General features: G+C 49.0%; 5 protein-coding genes across 6 annotated transcripts; 2 read left to right on the top strand and 3 right to left on the bottom strand.

Annotated features, from left to right (window-relative positions):
* Positions 1-156: 156 nt before the first annotated feature.
* LOC6617310 (epidermal growth factor receptor kinase substrate 8-like protein 2) lies at positions 157-6,707 on the top strand. Of its 2 annotated transcripts, none has more exons than XM_032719362.1 (6): positions 157-475; positions 3,757-4,153; positions 4,213-4,356; positions 4,417-5,991; positions 6,056-6,235; positions 6,296-6,707. In XM_032719362.1, the coding sequence occupies exons 2-6, from the start codon at positions 3,806-3,808 to the stop codon at positions 6,386-6,388; spliced, it is 2,340 nt and encodes a 779-aa protein (XP_032575253.1). In that variant the 5' UTR covers positions 157-475; positions 3,757-3,805; the 3' UTR covers positions 6,389-6,707. The 2 variants fall into 2 exon arrangements, with proteins under 2 accessions (XP_032575253.1, XP_002041637.1); XM_002041601.2 differs by lacking the exon at positions 157-475 and adding an exon at positions 3,630-3,676.
* A 54-nt stretch (positions 6,708-6,761) lies between these two features.
* Positions 6,762-8,339, bottom strand: LOC6617309. Its single transcript, XM_002041600.2, has 3 exons — positions 8,214-8,339; positions 7,246-7,839; positions 6,762-7,174 (listed from the first exon to the last, which is right to left on the bottom strand). The coding sequence occupies exons 1-3, from the start codon at positions 8,300-8,302 to the stop codon at positions 6,907-6,909; spliced, it is 951 nt and encodes a 316-aa protein (XP_002041636.1). The 5' UTR covers positions 8,303-8,339; the 3' UTR covers positions 6,762-6,906.
* A 4,058-nt stretch (positions 8,340-12,397) lies between these two features.
* LOC6617308 lies at positions 12,398-13,123 on the bottom strand. The gene is made up of 3 exons (XM_002041599.2): positions 13,002-13,123; positions 12,820-12,943; positions 12,398-12,768 (listed from the first exon to the last, which is right to left on the bottom strand). Exons 1-3 carry the CDS (start codon positions 13,073-13,075, stop codon positions 12,529-12,531), a joined length of 438 nt encoding a protein of 145 aa, XP_002041635.1. The 5' UTR covers positions 13,076-13,123; the 3' UTR covers positions 12,398-12,528.
* Positions 13,124-14,091: 968 nt separating this feature from the next.
* LOC6617307 (probable serine hydrolase) lies at positions 14,092-15,784 on the bottom strand. The gene is made up of 3 exons (XM_002041598.2): positions 15,622-15,784; positions 15,330-15,416; positions 14,092-15,110 (listed from the first exon to the last, which is right to left on the bottom strand). The coding sequence occupies exons 1-3, from the start codon at positions 15,689-15,691 to the stop codon at positions 14,272-14,274; spliced, it is 996 nt and encodes a 331-aa protein (XP_002041634.1). The 5' UTR covers positions 15,692-15,784; the 3' UTR covers positions 14,092-14,271.
* A 106-nt stretch (positions 15,785-15,890) lies between these two features.
* On the top strand, positions 15,891-17,270 carry LOC116801939 (WW domain-binding protein 4). Its single transcript, XM_032724051.1, has 4 exons — positions 15,891-15,999; positions 16,056-16,128; positions 16,184-16,908; positions 16,967-17,270. Coding segments are annotated over exons 1-4 (1,017 nt in total). The 5' UTR covers positions 15,891-15,997; the 3' UTR covers positions 17,184-17,270.
* Positions 17,271-17,817: the final 547 nt, after the last annotated feature.

Raw genomic sequence — 17,817 nt, 5'->3', positions numbered from 1 at the left:
AAGTAAATTTTTATCATATGATAAATTTGATTCTATTTCGCTGCCCGCTAGTGTAGAGAGAGATCTCTGCCTCTCTCCCTGTCGCACTCTCTCAACAAGTGGCTTAATACAAATATACACAAACAACTCAAAAGGCCAGCGAATGAGCCAAGTTAGTACGATTTCTGGTACCGGACTGACATGTACTAACCGCGCTTAAACAGCGGATGACGCTCGCGTGCGTTCCACAATAACAACAAAAACAGTAACTGAAAAGCCAGGGCAACAAAAACATTGACGTTGCGGGGCTATTGTTATTCGTTCGTTTATTTTCCGCAAGCGACAGAAAAATAGAAAATAGAAAAACGGTCTGTGAGAATCAAAAAGAACGGAGCGAAAGAAAGCCGTCTTAAAAATAAAAATCGAAGAGGAGCGAGAAAGCACTAGACCAAAAGCGGCGGCTGCCAAAGGAGGACGGAGAGAACGGCGAAGACAGGTAATAAGGAGGTGGAAGAAGAAGAGAGGATTAAGTGCTGGACTACAGTTACTTTTAATGTTTGAATTAAAATTGAAACAATGCTGGAGTTATCGCAGTTGTAACTCCTAAAGCCGAAGCTAAATCCGAAAATAAGCTCGAAAGCCAGTTGAAATGCCAAGCAAACGTGACAGAGACTCGGATTCGTGCTAATTAGAAAAAGAATGTGCTGCTAGGTGAGAGGATGATATCGAAATGCTAACGTGATATCGATACCTGTGTGTTGTGCGTGTGTGTGCGAAGGGAGTGTATACACATACATATGTATATCCCACATTTCACCGGAAAATGCGGTCAATTAGAATAATATATATAGCGAATTGAGCATGTGTCTGTGAATTAGTGAATGAATTGAACAAAGCATTGAAAATCAATACGAAACCTGCCGCCGCTCCCACTTTTGTACATACAGTGATGCGTCGAAGAAGTGAATACTCGATTATGGGAAATCTGGAAAATAAACTCCTCCCGTTGGCTGCGTTTCAAGTTTAATCTTTTGAAATTGGTTATATTATTAATTTAAATAATTGTCTATGTTATGTTTATGTAAATCTTTAAAATATTTTATGTTAAGTATTTGTGCACAATGTTATTTTCAATTAAATTACCTATTTGAGGGACCACTGTATATCCGCGCACGCACATTACTTGAAGCCTCACCTGTGTGAGTGCGGCTTAAAGGCGACGTGTGTGTGTGTGTCTAAGAGAGGCCCGTGGAATATCAACAGCACACAGTAAGAGAGGAAAACGGAAAACAGGTGGAAAAGAAAGCTTAAAAAATGCGGTCGGTCAAAAACTAAAGTTGCAGCAACAGGCGAGGGGGTGGCGGGTGCCGGGGGTCTCGAGACACGGAGACAAATACCTTTTCAAGCCGCACACACTAGCGCAAGCACAGACGTCAGCTTACCTGCCACGCATGCGCGCGAGGGGGACGGCAATAGTGTGGATCGGGGTGTCGATGTCTCGTCATCCCCCTCCAGCCCTCCCCCGCTCCACGAGCTGGTTCCCACCCGAAGAACAGCAAAATCAACTATTGTCATTTGTTGTTTTGCCATTTGGTTCGTAAACCAAAAAGTATGCGAGATAAAATAAAAAAGCAAGTGTACCGCACGCCGCCGTTTTATCTAAATCCCAGCTGTCTGAATTATTTGAGGCCCTAATACCCATCGCATGCTTATCAGGACCCAATTAATTATCTTCACCTGAATGGAAGCTATGCTTGGGGCATGTCTTCAGGTCTTATGGTTCTTGTTGCGGAGTTCTGAGATACCAGTGCAGTTATGTATGTATCTTGGATAGCCTTACCTGGGTTAATAAGTTCCCCTATTTACAGATGCATGGATACATATGTCTGGATTGTAGATATTTCGAGATAATATATAAATACTTATCTTACGGGTGTCTATGCCTAAAGTGATATTTTACTTAGCATAATGTTTGTAGATGTTTATGATGTCTTAACTTAGCTTTAAATCACCCAGCTCTAGTACTTTCTCTAAAGCAGGATTTATGCAAGCCCGACTATTTCCATGTTACTCAAGTGCGATAATGTTTATCGCGTTTCGTCATTGGCCTCTAAGCTGCTGCAGAGTAAGAGGCGAAAACACAAATCTGTCAAATTCCACAAGTGTGATGCAATTTGGGGCTTGTACGAACAATAAATCGCTGAAATATAACACAGCGGCGCAACTTAACGAAAACAAAACATTTCCAGGGGTGTAGTGGGTCAGTGTTTTCTTTTTTACGTGCACTTCGCTTGTTTGTTTACTGCGATTTCGGCTTGGACAAGATCGTAAGCAGATAGTGCTCTCCAGCTGACCCCCTCTGCAGTTTCTCTTTCACCTGTTGCAAGTATACGAGCACTCGAACACCCCCTTTCCCCTGTCCGTTGACCCTGCGACACTGCTGGATTGATACACTGAAAACAATGGACAAGCTTGTTGGCTTTTCTGCCATGAAAAATGTTGTTAAAATTTAAGTATGGTTGGAACTACATTCTGGAGACTTTCTCGTCACCAATATCTTTATAAAAACAGCAATGAGTAGCGATGTTTGCTTAGTGTAGATAGGTATGCGACACCGCTGCCAGCGGCAACTGCGCAGTCTGCGTCGCAGTCGGCGTCTGAGCCCAGCCTAAAACAGCGGAAAAGTTGTTGCTGTCACTTGAGTCGAGGGAGCGGTTTGGATAGAGTCTCCGAGGGTTAGAGCGAGAGGGAGCAAGAAAGTGTGTTTGCAAATCTCAGTTTGACGTGTGTGTGTGCCTTTTGCAGGTGTGTTCACTGGCTACACAGAAAGAATAAGATAGATTTGTTGAAAAGGACGTTACTGTGACATAGAACGATCTTTGGCCTATTATATATAATTTTTAAAGATAAGAGTAATATCACCTGTTTTATGCAATACAATTTACTGCTGTTATACAAATAAGATGAATTTGATCGGAAGTAAGCTATCCAATAATATTCTCTGTGTAGTCGAAGTGCTGAGCTGAGTGGAGAACCTGGGGAAGTGGAAGTAGCGCGATTTTTGAATTCCAATGCTGATCCAAGCCAACAACGAAATGTTAAAGTTTGAGAATAATTGCGGCCATGTGCGGATCGCTTGGAGTGTGTGTGCCAACGCTAGTGGAGGCTTGGAATTGGAATGCGGTCTGAGTCAGAGACGATTGGCTGCGCAATATCCAAGTGGCTTGGCGGGATTAGGGGCCTTCGGATGCAGAGGTACTTAGTCTCAGCTGCAGAAAGTAAACACAGCATAATGATCTAACACATACTGTAGGACCAATTTTCGTATCCGACACTCACAAGACTGCAGCTCGAAGACTTGGTCATCGGAGGCTTCAAGATCTTGAGAGACCAAATTGGGAACCAGACTTCCAAGGGGCACAACCACACCCATAGGAAAGTTAGTTTTGGGAATGCTATGCGAAGCCTATTTTAAGCTCTTATAATCAAGTTAAACATGTTTTTCGACAGCGGTCAAAATATTATGTATTAGTCATTAGAAAAAACGATTAAACGGGATTATTAAAAACATACACATAATTCGAATTATTATTTTCAAATGACTATAGTTCAACTCGACCTAAGAAGCATAAGTATAAGTTGGTAACGTTCAAAACTTTTAATCGATGTTAAAGCGACTAAGTTCATCATTTAAACGGTAATATATATTTCGAAGTCATCGAAATATTTATAATTATATAAAATATTTGATGATGATGTAAAAATTTTTTTTTTCAGACGGAGCTTCAGACGTCGAAAGAAGCCTGTACCGGGATTGGAAGACACCATGGTTAACCACCACTCGAACGGAGGCGGCAGTGCCGGAAACAGTAGCGGAAGCCTAAGAGGTGGCGGTGCCCATGGAGGTGGCGGCGGAGGAGGAGACTATTCCGGAGACGATCGCAGCGGAGGCGGCGAGGAGCGGGAGCGGCTGGAGAGCGATTTGCACGACAAGCCCACCTACCTGCTTGAACACCTGGCCACCTTCACGGTCAACAAGGAGTCCGGCATTGTGTATCCGGCGGACGGAATGCGTCGCCTCCTTCAGCTGGAGAAGACCACAGGCATTTGGTCGCAGAAGATGCAGCTCTGCCTGGACTACCAGTGGGTGCTTATTATGGACTATGAAACGGGGGTAAGTCACAGGAACTGGGTATGATCTTAATGGAACTCATCTTCATCCTTGCCTTCTAGAACATCATCGAAAGATTTCCAGCCTCCTTGGTCCAGGAGCCCACCGCATTCACCTCGAATGACGCCATGGAGCTATATAACAACATTCTGGTCTTTATCGTATCCGGAGGCGGTGGTTCTCGCTCCGAGATGCACATATTCCAGGTGAGAAATAGTGAGGTTTCCGTCTCATGACAGTTTCATTCAAATGCTCTATCCCTGCAGTCACAAAGCGTGTCCGCCGTTCACCTCGTTGAGGATCTGAAGCAGCTGAGAAGCGGCAAGATGATAACGCAGCAGCGCGGTGCCACACCAACTCAATCCGGAGGCGGAGGAGGAGCCTCCAGCATGGCCATGATGATGAGCAAAACCTCCTCGTCCTCGTCGCATAGTAGAGTGGAGCTGCACCAGCACAGGGAGCAGCGGGCAGAGCGCGAGAGGGAGCGGGATCGAGACCGTGAGCGCGAAAGCCACCATCACATGCACCAAAGGAGCAGCATGGAACAGTATGGAATCCGTGCCGGAGTAGGGGTTTCAGGCGACGACGTGGCCCACATTAGTGGCGAGACGGATTCGGAACACGGTGGGATTGGGGGCGGTGGCGCAACGGAGCGCGATGAGACTAGCTCCACGTCCAGCGAGAAGTACGAGCGGGATGTGGCCGTGCTGAATCACTGCTTCGATGACATCGAGAAGTTCATAGCTCGTCTTCAGCACGCCGCGGCCGCTTCCCGGGAGCTCGAGCGCCGTCGTCGCAATCGGAAGTCGAAGAAAAGGGATCCGGGGGAGGGATTGCTCACTTTGAGGACACGGCCTCCCCACGAGAAGGAGTTCGTGGACATCTTTGCCAAGTTTAAGCTGTCTTTTAACCTGCTGGCAAAGTTGAAGGCGCACATCCACGATCCCAACGCCCCCGAACTGGTGCACTTCCTCTTCACGCCGCTGGCTCTGATTGTGGAGGCGTCCAGCGACACGTACTACGAGTCACAGCTACCGGCGCGTGTGGTCAATCCCCTGCTGACCAGAGAGGCCATCAACCTGCTCATCAACTGTGTAACCAGCAAGGAAACGGAGCTGTGGCGGTCGTTGGGCGATGCCTGGGTTATCCCGCGAGATCAGTGGAAGGATGACGTTGGATCCTACCATCCGGTCTTCCTCGACGGCTGGTCACCGGACTATTTGATCAACGATGAACTGGAGCCACCACCAAATTCCCCGCCCGCTCATGTGAGCAAGCGCAGACTCGACGTCCAGGCTGGATCCGGACTAAATGGTCGTGGGGGAGGCGGATACGATGACTACGACTCTGGGAACGGAATGAACATGGCCATGGGTATCGAGAAGTACACCATCCACCACGGCAACGATGGTGTGAGGGAGCGAGAAAGGGAACGTGACAGAGATCGGGCGGGCGCCATCAGCGCGTCTGACTTCAACGCCCGCAGTGAGCTGTCTTTCGACTCGATTGAAGGCAGGGGCGGCGGAGCACCGGGACATGGACATGGTCATGGCCACGGACCAGGAGCTGGCCCCACCCTCAGCGCCATCACAGCTGGTCTGCAGAATCTGCATACGAGGGAATCTCGCAGTGGAAACGGGTACGGAGCAGGAGCTGGTCCGGGGCCTTCGTCGGAGTTGGGCGGTGGAGGTAGAGGCCTGCCGAATGTCAGCGACGACCAGATGCTCGAGTCCTGGCTGGAGGATCTGCAGGCGACGGGCGCTAAGATTGTGCTGGTCACCTATCCGCGTACCGCCAACAACGACAAGGAGCTTAGCGTTATGCGAGGCGAATACTTGGAGGTAAGGCCCGCACCCACGTTACTCACCTTCGTTCTGTCCTATAACCACCTGTTCGAAACTTTAGATCCTTGATGATACCCGAAAGTGGTGGAAGGCGCGCAACATGCGTGGTCAGGTGGCCCACGTGCCGCACACGATTGTAACCCCCTTCAATTTCGGGGATGGAGATGGAGCCCAGTTCTACGGGCAACAACAGCAGCCACCGACGGGTCCCACGGGTCCGGGCAACAAATCGCGATCAGGGGTGAGTAAGGCTGGCAACTCAATTCATGGTTGGACATGCTAACCGCTCTACGTTACCCAGGATAATCCCGGCATGGAACAGCGATCGCCGGATCCCACCGACATGATGCGCAGCAAGCATCTGGGCAAGAAGGGCGAGTTCCGCTACTTCTAGGATCGAGATGCGATCACCATATACATATACATATATTCCGTAGTGAGGATCTAGCGTTATAGAGAGACAGACACCAGCAGTTCCGTCTAGGATGCTAGTCCTGGTCACTAGCGATCGGATTGGCTCCAATACCTTGCACTCGCTCGCAGGAGTGTGCAAACCAGAACTAACCTTAAGACTAACGTAAGTGGAGCTCCAGACGGGAGCTGTTGAGCATCACGTGGCTCCTGCTGAGGCGGATGCTTAAGCTGATGCTCATCCAGGCAAAAAGGGAAGGCGACGGCAATAATTTGTTTTAATAAAATTATATCCAAAGGAACCCTTTGTTAATTGCTATAACCTGGCTATTGGTTGATAATGATTGAGGAGATTGTAGCTTGGAGAGCTGCTTTGCTTTATTTGGATGCTCACAAGAAGAAGTTAACTGGTGCTGTACGGTGATCAAAGCCAACGATTGAACAAAGAGCATACTACGAGAACTCGAATCGATTATAGAAGACTTCCGGAATCCCTTTCGATTAAATGATGGACAACTTCTCCACGCGGGCCAGAAGCGGAGAATCGGAGTGATACTCCATGCTCCGCACGGCGAAGTCGCCCACTTCGTTAGTGAAGCACTTCAGAGTGGATATGGAGAAGGGGCGTCCCGGAAAGTTGTAGTAGGTGAAGTACTGCCCGTTGACGGCGATCAGGAAAGCCCGATCCCCGAGCCCAAACGCGATCTTGAAAAGCTTTCCGCGCACAAATGGGAATTCGCCCTCGGTCTCCTCGTCGCTCAAGGCAAAGCTAGAATAAGTATTTTAAAGTGAATCCTCTTAAGGAAAAGATACACATTGGAGTCTCGGACTCCATTATACCTGTTGTCTTCGCGCTGGTAGCTGCGTGACACGGTTGTCCGATCGAAGTTCACGTGAAACCGGAGTACCGTCCTACCGGTGTCGTTGCACTGGAAGCAGATGGAGAACTCCGTGGTCGGCGGGCCCTTGGCGATGCACTCCATGGCCACCACCGTACCGGTTTCATACCGCCTGGGCACGTCGCTCTGGAAGGCCACCTTGTCCGGGCACATGAGCGTTCTGGGGAAGACGAGCGGAAAGAGCATGCGGTGGTGGAACTGGGTGATCTTCTCGAAGTCGCCGTAGGTGCGCACGTAGTTGATTTGCTTGGGGAACTTGACGAACTCGAAGGACCCGTACAGCTGGTCGTTCACGTAGATCTCGAAGCATCGCTGCAGCACCGCCACCCGGAAGGTGAAGCTCTGGCCCGGCTGCAGCGGGTTCTTCGGGCCGTCGCACTTCCAGTTCTTCGAGATCTCCTCCTGCTGCCATCCCTCGCCCGGCTGGAACATGCTGCGGATGATCTGGCCCTCGCGGAAGTTGGCCTCGATCTTCAGGAACACCGTTTCGCTCTCGTTCTGCGCGTTCACATTGTCCGTGAGGTCCAGCGAAACCCTGTCCGCAATTCGAGAGATGTCATTAGTTACAAGTGTTAGATATGGATTGGGATACTCGGCACTCCCCCGAAATCGCTAAGGATACCCATTTCATTTATGCAAATCTCTGTCACAGCTTTATAAGCCTTTCGTTGGCATTAAAACTGCATTGTTTTGTCAATAATCGGATAATTGCAATACAATTCATACTTAATCCTTTACTTTTTGAACTAATTGTAATTAGTTGCTTAAGCATTTATAAATTCAACAGCTCGACGAGTATTTTATTTGGTTAGAAAAGTTACTAGCACGTTCGACCCTTAACTTTAACCCAGATCAAAGGGGTATTCTTTTAGTGGAGACCCGGGTGTCCAAAGGATGAAGGATGATTACTTATTCGGATGAGGCTTGACGCGCCCACTGACGATGAGGACGTGTCCGAAGGGGACTTCCGTTAGGACCTTTGCTTTCCAGACGTTCATCGCGGCTCCACGGCTCCACTGCAACTGAGTCGACGAGTGCGAATCCTCGATGGAATCCAGCCGGATCCGGCGCTGTTTTATGCGCCCTTATGCTAATAGATTCGCCATCCGTCGCCTTTCCTCGTTCATTTGTTGTGATTATGTAAAGGCGGGTGAAATGGGGAATTACCTGCAGCCGCATGCAAACTTGACATGGACGTGGATGTGGACGTGGTAAGGTTACCCCCAGGCCCATGCCCACACCGCTCGGAGCTCAACCCGTTCAATCGAATCCCACTCGGGGGTGGCTCCCCGCCCCCCTGGCCAACGAGTATCCGACCCAGTGAGCCGCGCTCCATGACGAGAACCTTGCGCGTTTATTTATTTGATTCAATCCTTGCCTTTGTAACCCATAACTGTCATCCTCGAGTTCTTTTCACGGTTGCTGTCACGCCCCCAACTGCCGACTGCCCATTTGTTGCTAGTTACCAGCGACACTGGGAGAAAAACTGGCCTAAGATAAGTTAACATCCTTATTTTTGCTTGAATATTGAGTATTGTGCCACCTATAACTTGGGAAACCCGCAAGCGTTGGAATACTTTTTCGAAGATAAAACATTTATGATCCTAACTCGAATCACTGCTTATCGCATAACGAATTTCCGATCATAAAATTTATTGCTCAAATAAGTTTGCGAGCTACTGGTTATAAAAATACAAGGAATATGTTTTAATTGTGATCTAGAATTCATATTGAGGAAGTAGAAGTGCAAGTTGGAGGAGCTTTGCTTATTAATAAGGACCCTTTGATGGGGGCTCATATCCTTTTTATATCCTGCTGATACATTTCAGTACTCCTAGTAACCACTTTTACTAGAATGTCTTCTCGCCGTGTTCTCCATCTTGGCCTCTCCCTTTTGACGGTTCCATTGTTGTTGCGTGTCTTGGGCGAAATAAAACAAGGTAACAACAATTGATTCCCTGTCTAAAGTTTTTGCATTTGCAGTAAAGTGCGACTTGGGGGCTGGAGCACTTTGCCAGTCCCTCCCGAGACATCCCCCTCCCAACTTGCTCCGACTCCAGGCCGGGTTATTCATTTCTTCTGACGTACCTTGGCATATTCGCTGAAGTTCTGTCTCCGTCTCTGTCTGCGTCTACACCTTTCGCTTTTGTCCACGTCCAAACCAATGACATCTTCCCAGGGCTCCACTCGTGCCCTCGAACAGTGGAAGGTCCTTAAAGCCATCCACCCAATCCCAGATCTCAGCCAAAGCTTTGCTTTCTATTAGCCTTAATCGTACGATTTCTAAGACTAAGATGGCTCTCTTCGAAAGGAGTGGTCCTGCTTGGAGGCTTCACTGTACGTGGCCTCTGTTTGTCTATGCCGCCTTCGCTGCTTCTGTCGCTTGCACCTGATCGAATTGGGTCCAAGTCTTCAGCTTAACTCGACTTGGCTGGGCGCACTTATTTCTGGCTGCGTTTCACCTTGGAGCACACGGGCCACCTGGTAACCCACCCGATCCAACCACCCGAAGATGTGCCTGGCTTTGCCTGCTACGAATGGCAATCGCTAATTGGTTAGTTATGGCCACTGACAATCAATCCGTCATTCGGCAACTAGACTGCCGAATATAAACATCCGGGTGACCTTGCCAGCTCCTGCCTTTCGGATCCGACCTTTCGGATCACTCCACACAGCCACGCTGGGTGGGCACACGCCCACTTGTTCGGCCCTTCGCAAACAGAACTAATGAAATAATCGTGTCGATTTCAACTTTAATTTCCGCTTGTCACTCCAACTGATAACCCGAAAGCAAGTGGAGCAATGCGAGCAAGGTTTGTGCACGTTGCAGAATTATCAGTTTGGCTTCGGCTACCTTTTTACCTTATGAGTGCCACGTTTGTCCTACCCACAGACCAACAGCCCTTTGCCACCCACTGCACTGGAAAAAAGCCACTCTAATGCCTAAGACATCCATCGTAAAATAGATACCTTCAATATAAAACAATATCACCAGGATATACTCCTTCAAGCTCATATATCTTCAATCAATCAGTTCTGGGTGGTAACATAATTCCTCGAAATGATCAGCACACTGTGTCTGCTTTTCTTTCGGTGTTCCCAGAGCTCTTATCTCGTTCCCAAGTCAGTTTCCCCAGCCGTATCGAATCGGTTGGGGCAAAGCGACGACACGTCTACAGAAATCAGATTTTACAGTCGGCCAACTGGCGACGGATCCGCAAATCGTACAACCAATATAGTGATAATGGGTTTACGCTCCCGAGCGACCGTGCCAGCGCACCAAGTGGAGTCGATTCCCAGCCCCAGCGCCAGCCGAACGAACAGCAGTTCTCCACTCGGATTCGGATTCGGAGTCGGACTCCGAAGCCCAAACGGAAGCCGAATATGGCGGCGGACTTAATCAGCCGGCGTCTGCTATTTGGGAGCGGAGCGAATCACGTCGCCGTTCGGTATCAGTGCCAGGCTAATCATTCCAGATCGATGGGCCTTCGAGGAGGCGCTGCTCATGGGGTTCAGACTCACCCCGATCCTCACCTGCTGACGTACCCAGTTAGGATCCCCAAGCGGGGCCAACTCATTAGTTCACTCGAGCTGTTAGCAGACCGAAAGAGCACTTCCTTGGGAGGTGACCACCGTATCCACCTTGTATATTCGATCCGATCCGATCTCTACCACGTGGCGCTTTAGTCGGACATGAAAATAACTTAAGCCAAACGAACAAACTTTCGGGATGATCACAGTTTGCATTCCCTTGGCCCAAGTAATTCGCTGCCCGGGAGGGATTCGGATGGCTCCAGGCGGAGTAGCTACACGTAGGCACCGCCACCTCCACACTGGGTGCTCCATATCTCGCCGATCGGTTGGATCAGGCGGCACAATATGCACTTGTCGCGACTCGGAACGTAACTGAAACGTCGGATTTGTCGGTGAAGTTTAAAACACCAGCTCCCGACGAAGAATCGGGCCCCACGAAGTACACCCAGTATCGTCGATCGGCTGCCCATATCTCACCTGTACAGGTGCGAGTGCCAGGAGCTGGGCAGCGAGCGGCAGAGGAGAGGGAGCGGGAGAGCCGAAAAACGGAAAGCAAATAAATATGAAATATTGAACTGGAGCAGAAAGTGGGTGATATTCCGAGATAGCACTCACACCCTAACGTGCGTGCTGTCTTTGTATTGGCCATTAAACGCCGCTGTCAACGTAGCCGAAGGGCTGAGAAGAAAATGACATGGAAATGGAAATGCCAGTGGAAACGGAGCTGTCGCCCCACAATTTGTCTCAATAGCTGGTCTTATCAGCACAGGTAGTGCGCACAGGTGAGGGCTCTCGCCCGCTCCCTTTACCTGCGACCTCCGGTCGGGTGCATCCATTCAAGCCAGCTCACAGCTCAGGTCACTACGATAGTTCCGAGATGTAGTTAGGTATTCGGCTGTCCAAGATCACCATTTGATCTAATGCCTAGAACAGGAAGGAAATCATTGATCACACCATGATATACTTAGTTAATGGTACTATCCAGATTATGGTACTATCCCTATTAAGTATCGGTTGTATCTCTTTGACCCCGGCTGTACCGCTGACAAGTGACAGCTTCGACTCCATTCGCTGCCCTGTCGCTTTCGCCCCACCCGCGCTATCGCCGGCGACTTTATCAGAAGACAAGGCGAACATGCCAGGAGAGCAATTTTCTTTGATGTTCGCACGAGGCGGAGTGTCATTAATTGATTTATTACCAAGTCGATTGCCTGGGCTTCCTTTCGGCGTGCTCCAGTCAGATTTGGGGATGTCCAAGTGGTTAGATGGCCAACTAATTAGGTAAATGTGTTTGCTCTGATGTTGCCTGGCTGCAAGAGATATCTTCTCGCCTTGGCAGATATACACTTCGAGCGGTGATAACGTCGAGGGTGGGAACATCGTCGTCGATGGGGCACTTATATGATTGGGATGGCAACAAGGTGGTGGCCCGCTGCGGCTGCATTTTGTCATCCGTTGTTTGCTCCATTTCGATCATTGTTTGAAGTGGGAACAGAATGTGAGCATACACCCCATTTCACCCGGCATTCCCATTCCCATTCGCATTCTACCTTTCTCGATTCAATTTCCAGCAAATGTGTACACTTGCGGCTTGTTTATTCAGCTTGGCAGTGTCTCACTGGTGAACAATATATACAACTGGATCATATGTGGCCTCACGAATTGCTCGAGTTCCAGGGAAATACATGTCTTATAGATCGGTCTGTTGCCGCTTGGCCTCCATCACATTCTGCATGACCAGATCATAGAGGTTTTCCTCCTCCTCCCCCTCCTCCTGGTTTTCTGGGTTCTCCTGATCCTTGCGCCTATCCTCTGCGTCCTGCAGACTCTCCAGCTCCCGTCGGTAGTTCTGCAGGGCTTGTTGGAGGAGTTTCTCCACGGGGGAGTACGTGGAACGCGATCTCAAACGGGCCTTGGCTATTTCCAGAGCCTGTAATGGGAACATCCTTAGGAACCTCTGACATCCCAGGAGATGGCTTACCTTCAGGGTGTTGGTGTTCCGCAGGAGAGCGTCTTCGTAGGACAGAACCTTGGGAGCAGGTGCACAGATTGAAGTCTCGGCCAGCTGCTCGTTCTGCCGTTCCAGCTTTAGTTCCTCGGCTTGCCTAGTTATGTACCCAATATATGTAACAACATCCTTGCACATTGCCATGGCCAACCTACACTTTCTCCAGTTTCTGGTCGATCTCCGCCTCGAGCGCCATGTATTTGTCGTTGATCTCCTTGATTAGGTCCATTGTGCGTCCTTGCTAAAGGATTTTGTAAACTTGTAAACAAAGGCCCAAACAAACGAGTTGCCATGCAACGGTAATTTGTTTGGCAACCGTTACGAAGCGTGGCCAGCTGTGGGGAAACTGTTGGAGACGAATGGAGTTGCCACACAGATAGATAAATATAACGGTAGCATTAACCTTTAAGTGCCAACGATATTTTGCAAATAATTTAAAATTATTATTTTACACTTTTAAGTAAACTTATTTTAGTATCCAAATTAAGTAACTGAGTAACAATACATTAAATACATGGTGAAATAAAAAGCATACCAAGACTAACATATTTCATAGTGTTACTAAGAACCCTTTATTTCTATATCAGTTGGTTGTAAAGAGTTCAGCTTTATCTGAATAGTCAATAAACGCGAAAGTAATTACATAGAAAGTGCGATAGTTTATCTCCCCATGATTTATTATATTTTCGAATAAACCAATTTTGTCAACTGTCTTGCTATTCGAAATTAATTTTCATTTGAGTTATCGTATAATGCCTGAGTTGATATATCCGCTCTATAAAGCTATATTGTTCATGAAAGATATATGTATGTCAGCATTATCTAGGAGACGCAAATATATTTTCTAGGTGGAACCTTTTTCGGTCTTTACACCTTCCGGGCTTAATCTCTGTTTGATCAAATTACGACTTTAGGCGCGACGACCCAAAGTTTATTTTTGTCTAGATTGGTGACTAAAGGTGATTATAGCATTAGATATATTTTGGGACCTTCAATACCTTGGTTCAAAGGTCGTCTCAATCAGATAGAGGTAATAAAATGTTAAGGGCTTTCACCAGGTTTCAAATTGAATTGTAATGATGAATCGTTAAACACTTCAATAAAAGTGTTTTTAACTGTGACTTGCGAAAATGAGAATAGTGGCCATTAAAAGATTTACTTTGAAGATATTTAGCTAACCAGCTAACTGGCCAAACAAAGTCCAAGCAGCAAAAGCATATCAGGCTGTGACGAAAAGACATTGCCTTGTTTGGTCATAAGTTTGTGTTTATTATCTGCCATAACATTTAGATCCGTGCAAATCGGGCACATACCTTTGATCACTGTACATCACAAGTGGGATGAAATACACTAACTATATACACACACAGTACTCTCTACCTAGCCGTCTACTTAAGTAATTTCCTACGCAGTCCGGATGGAAACTCACGCCTCCTTCAGGAATCGGTTGATGTGGGGCGCCACTCGATCCGGGGTGACCAGGTGAAGATGATGGGTGCCGGGCACCTCAACGTAGACCACCTTCGCGGCATTCTCCCGCAGCGTGGCAATCACATCCGTATACACCTGTGGCGTCTCGAACTTCATGCCGGGAATGCCCCGAATGTTGAGCACGCTACAGCGAATCTGGCGTGCGTAGGCCAACGTCTGCTCGGCGCTGAACATGCCCAGCAGGCTTACTTTCAGCCGCAGATCCCTGGCAAAGAGGTAGCCATCCTTGCTCGGATTGTGCCTCATTCCCCTGTTCATCAGCACCCGAACCGAAGGCTCATCCACGGAGCCATCGTACGCGTCCAGCACCAGTTTGATCATCTCGTCGTACGAGTAGCAGGGCTGCTTGCTCTCCGGCAGGTTTTCGTAGTCCAGGAACTTGTCCAGCGCCCTGCCAGTGCCCTCCGCCATCCGCTGTGTGCTGCGCACCGTGGGACCCGCGATATCGATGTTGATCAGTTTCTCCACCTCCGTGGGAAAGCTGGCCGCGTACATGAAGGTCAGAGCACCGCCCAGCGAGTGGCCGAGCAGGGTGACGTTCTTCCAGTTGTACTTGCGGACTATCCGGCGAATCAGGCATATGCCGTCCCAGAAGATGAAGTACTGCATGCCCATCGGATAGTGCGACGACTTGCCGTGCCCGGGCAGATCGATGGCCAGGATGGAGGTGTCCGCCGGTAGCAGGGGGCACAGCCTGTCGAAGCTGCCGCAGTTGTCCTGCCAGCCGTGCAGGGCGATGATGGGCTGCCTCTCCTTCGAGCCCCACCACTTGGCTGCAAGCGGAAAAATCGATTAGTACATATGTAACTTGGTTTCAGCACGAGTATGCTAATAGTTCCGGGGAATCGCGTGATGCTACCAAAAAGTATTACTGGTACGGGTCTGGTAGTGCGTCGAAACTAACAAGTTTGGCCGCGTCACATTAAAAATCACGTCAGATTGCCATGAATGGTCGATGCTGTTGATAAGGAAACGGCTGGCAGGTGACTCACCCTCAACGGTGCCCCAGGGCACGGCGATGGAGAACTCCTCCCAGCTGTCCTCGCCCAGCAGCTGCAGGGGCTCCTCCGACTGGCCATCTGAAAGCAGGGGGAATCACATTAGTAATTAAACACATTACATTAGTAATTAAACTAAAACCAAAGCAAGCTGTGACGAAATGGTTGCGTCTGGTGAAATCGCCCGTGAGCCAGGTGAAGCGCAACCAGCGGAAACTTCGGACTCAGGTGCGCAGAGCGTGCGAATCGGTGACCTGACCACGACCTCCTCCTCCGGTTTACTCACTTGTTTCTGGCGAAAGTTCCGCCGCGGGAGATTGCGCCGATGTTGTTGCTGCCACGCGTGTCTGGCCCATGGCTAATTGCTGCTCGCAAGTGGTGCTCTGTAATGCTGGACGCGGATTGGGCGAGCTCCTACCGCGGGGAATCTCAAAGAGCGACTAACTAAAGTCGCAAAGCTTCGCCGATCCAGGAAATTCGATTGTCGATAGCTATTGACAGAGATGTCAGTTTGGCGCAGGAATGGCTAGAAAGCAAGATACGAATCTATTGTTCAGCTTCATTCACGACTGGGTGGCAACTCCCGCACATTGTTTTCATTTACGATTGCAAAAAAAATTTAATATTACTCGTATTCCAAACTATTTAGCTGTGAAATCAACATGTAAGTCAAAGTTATTATCCTCCGGCTTCGCCTTAGCTAAATCTCGATTCCAACAGGACGGAGTACTGGAAATCAAACGAGCGCAAGTTCTGCGACTTCTGCAAATGCTGGCTGAGCGACAACAAGGCGGTGAGTCCATAGAATAACCCGCTTTTCCGCACTCTAATGACTCCCAATCCCGCAGAGCGTCGCCTTCCACGAGAGTGGCAAGCGGCACAAGATGAATGTGGCCAAGCGGATCACGGACATCAGTCGCAGCAGCGAGAAATCGGAGCGGGAGCGCCAGAAAATGGACGCGGAGATCCGCAAGATGGAGGAAGCGGCCATGAAGTCGTACGCCCAGGATGTCCATTCGCGGGGCGACATGACTGCCAGGTCCATCAACACGGTGATGAGGGCCACCGCCTCCGCTTCCGCCTCAGGCGGAGCTCACTCCTCGGCCGGAAGATCGCGCCAAGTGGACCCCATGCGCCTGGAAGGACTGTCCGACGAAGAAGAGGACCAGCGGCGGGTGGCTCCCGGCAAGGTGACCATCGATGCAGCCGTGCCCGAGGCATCCCTCTGGGTGGAGGGCAAGTCGGACGAGGGACACACCTACTACTGGAACGTGAAGACCAATGAATCCGTGTGGAAACCGCCAAAGGAGGGCTATCTGTCCTACGAGGAGTACGAGCGCATCAACCAGCTGGCCATCGACCAGCAGGAGATCTCCCAGGCCGAGGAATCGCTCAAGTTCCGCGCCAATGTCGACGAGGAAGTGGCGAGGGTGAATCGAGAGAAGATGAAAGCCTTCCGCAGGACGGACAATCCCAAGGAAAAGAAGCAGAAGGAGGAGAGGCGTCAGACATTCAAAACGGAGGAGGAGGCGGCCACCAAGGAGATTGGGCAGTGGCAAACTGTGGAAGTGAAGTAGGGCCTTTCTACTAGGTTCAAAAGCATTTACTGATAAATTTATGGATTTTTGTAGAGCACCTGAGCAGCCCATCGACTGGCAGCTACCCAAAACGGATTACTACATTGCTGCGCCTGTGGTTTCCGCCTCGAGTGAACCAGAACCCCCAGTCAAGAAGTTCAAGGAGAAGACGATAGGCGGTCTGGATGAGGAGATAGCGGCCACTGCGCCCGCCACCTTCAAGCGGAAATTCATCAGGAAGGGAAACAGTCGCCAGCGCGCCGAGGATTAGTTATGTTTAGGCATAGGAAATATTTAGGCTTTTAAGTGTTTGCTTATACCAATTAAAAAGTGAGATGCGTTCAATATTAGATTAATAGATATTATAGAATTATTCTTATCTTTAGTAGACTTGCACGCATTTGCTCAAATTAATATGCATTCAATATATATATCCCATTCAAATTTAAATAAGTGGTTTTAAGTAGAAATATGTTTTTTAAAACTTTTTTAATTTCGATAACAGTTTTCGACTTTGGTACAATCGGTGTGTGTCCCTGCTTTAGTTGCGGCATATTTAGGTCTTAGAAATCTCTCAAATTTTAGTGCATTTCCAGCGGCAACACGAGGTATATTTCCCCCACCCGCCGACGGTCACTCTGCTGCTGTTGTTGTGAGCGAGCGGTCGAAATTGGCGTCGGAATTGCGTTGAATCGAGTCGCGCTATTTTGTTTCGAGTGCGCTGTGCTGTTTGGTTTCGTTCCGTTTCGTTTCGCTGTTCGTTTTCCACTCGTCTTCGAATCCGCACTGCAAACAAACAAGGAGAAGGGGAAGCAGCAAAAGTGGCGAGTGCATTCGCAGCGTCGAAATTTCAATTGAAATCTGAAATCTGTGTGGCAATTGCAGCGGCACTCGGTGTAAATAGA

The sequence above is a fragment of the Drosophila sechellia genome, chromosome 2L, assembly GCF_004382195.2.
Source record: "Drosophila sechellia strain sech25 chromosome 2L, ASM438219v1, whole genome shotgun sequence".
NCBI lineage: Eukaryota > Metazoa > Arthropoda > Insecta > Diptera > Drosophilidae > Drosophila > Drosophila sechellia.
Note: the sequence above shows the minus strand (reverse complement) of the source record. Positions and strands in the feature narration are given on the sequence as shown.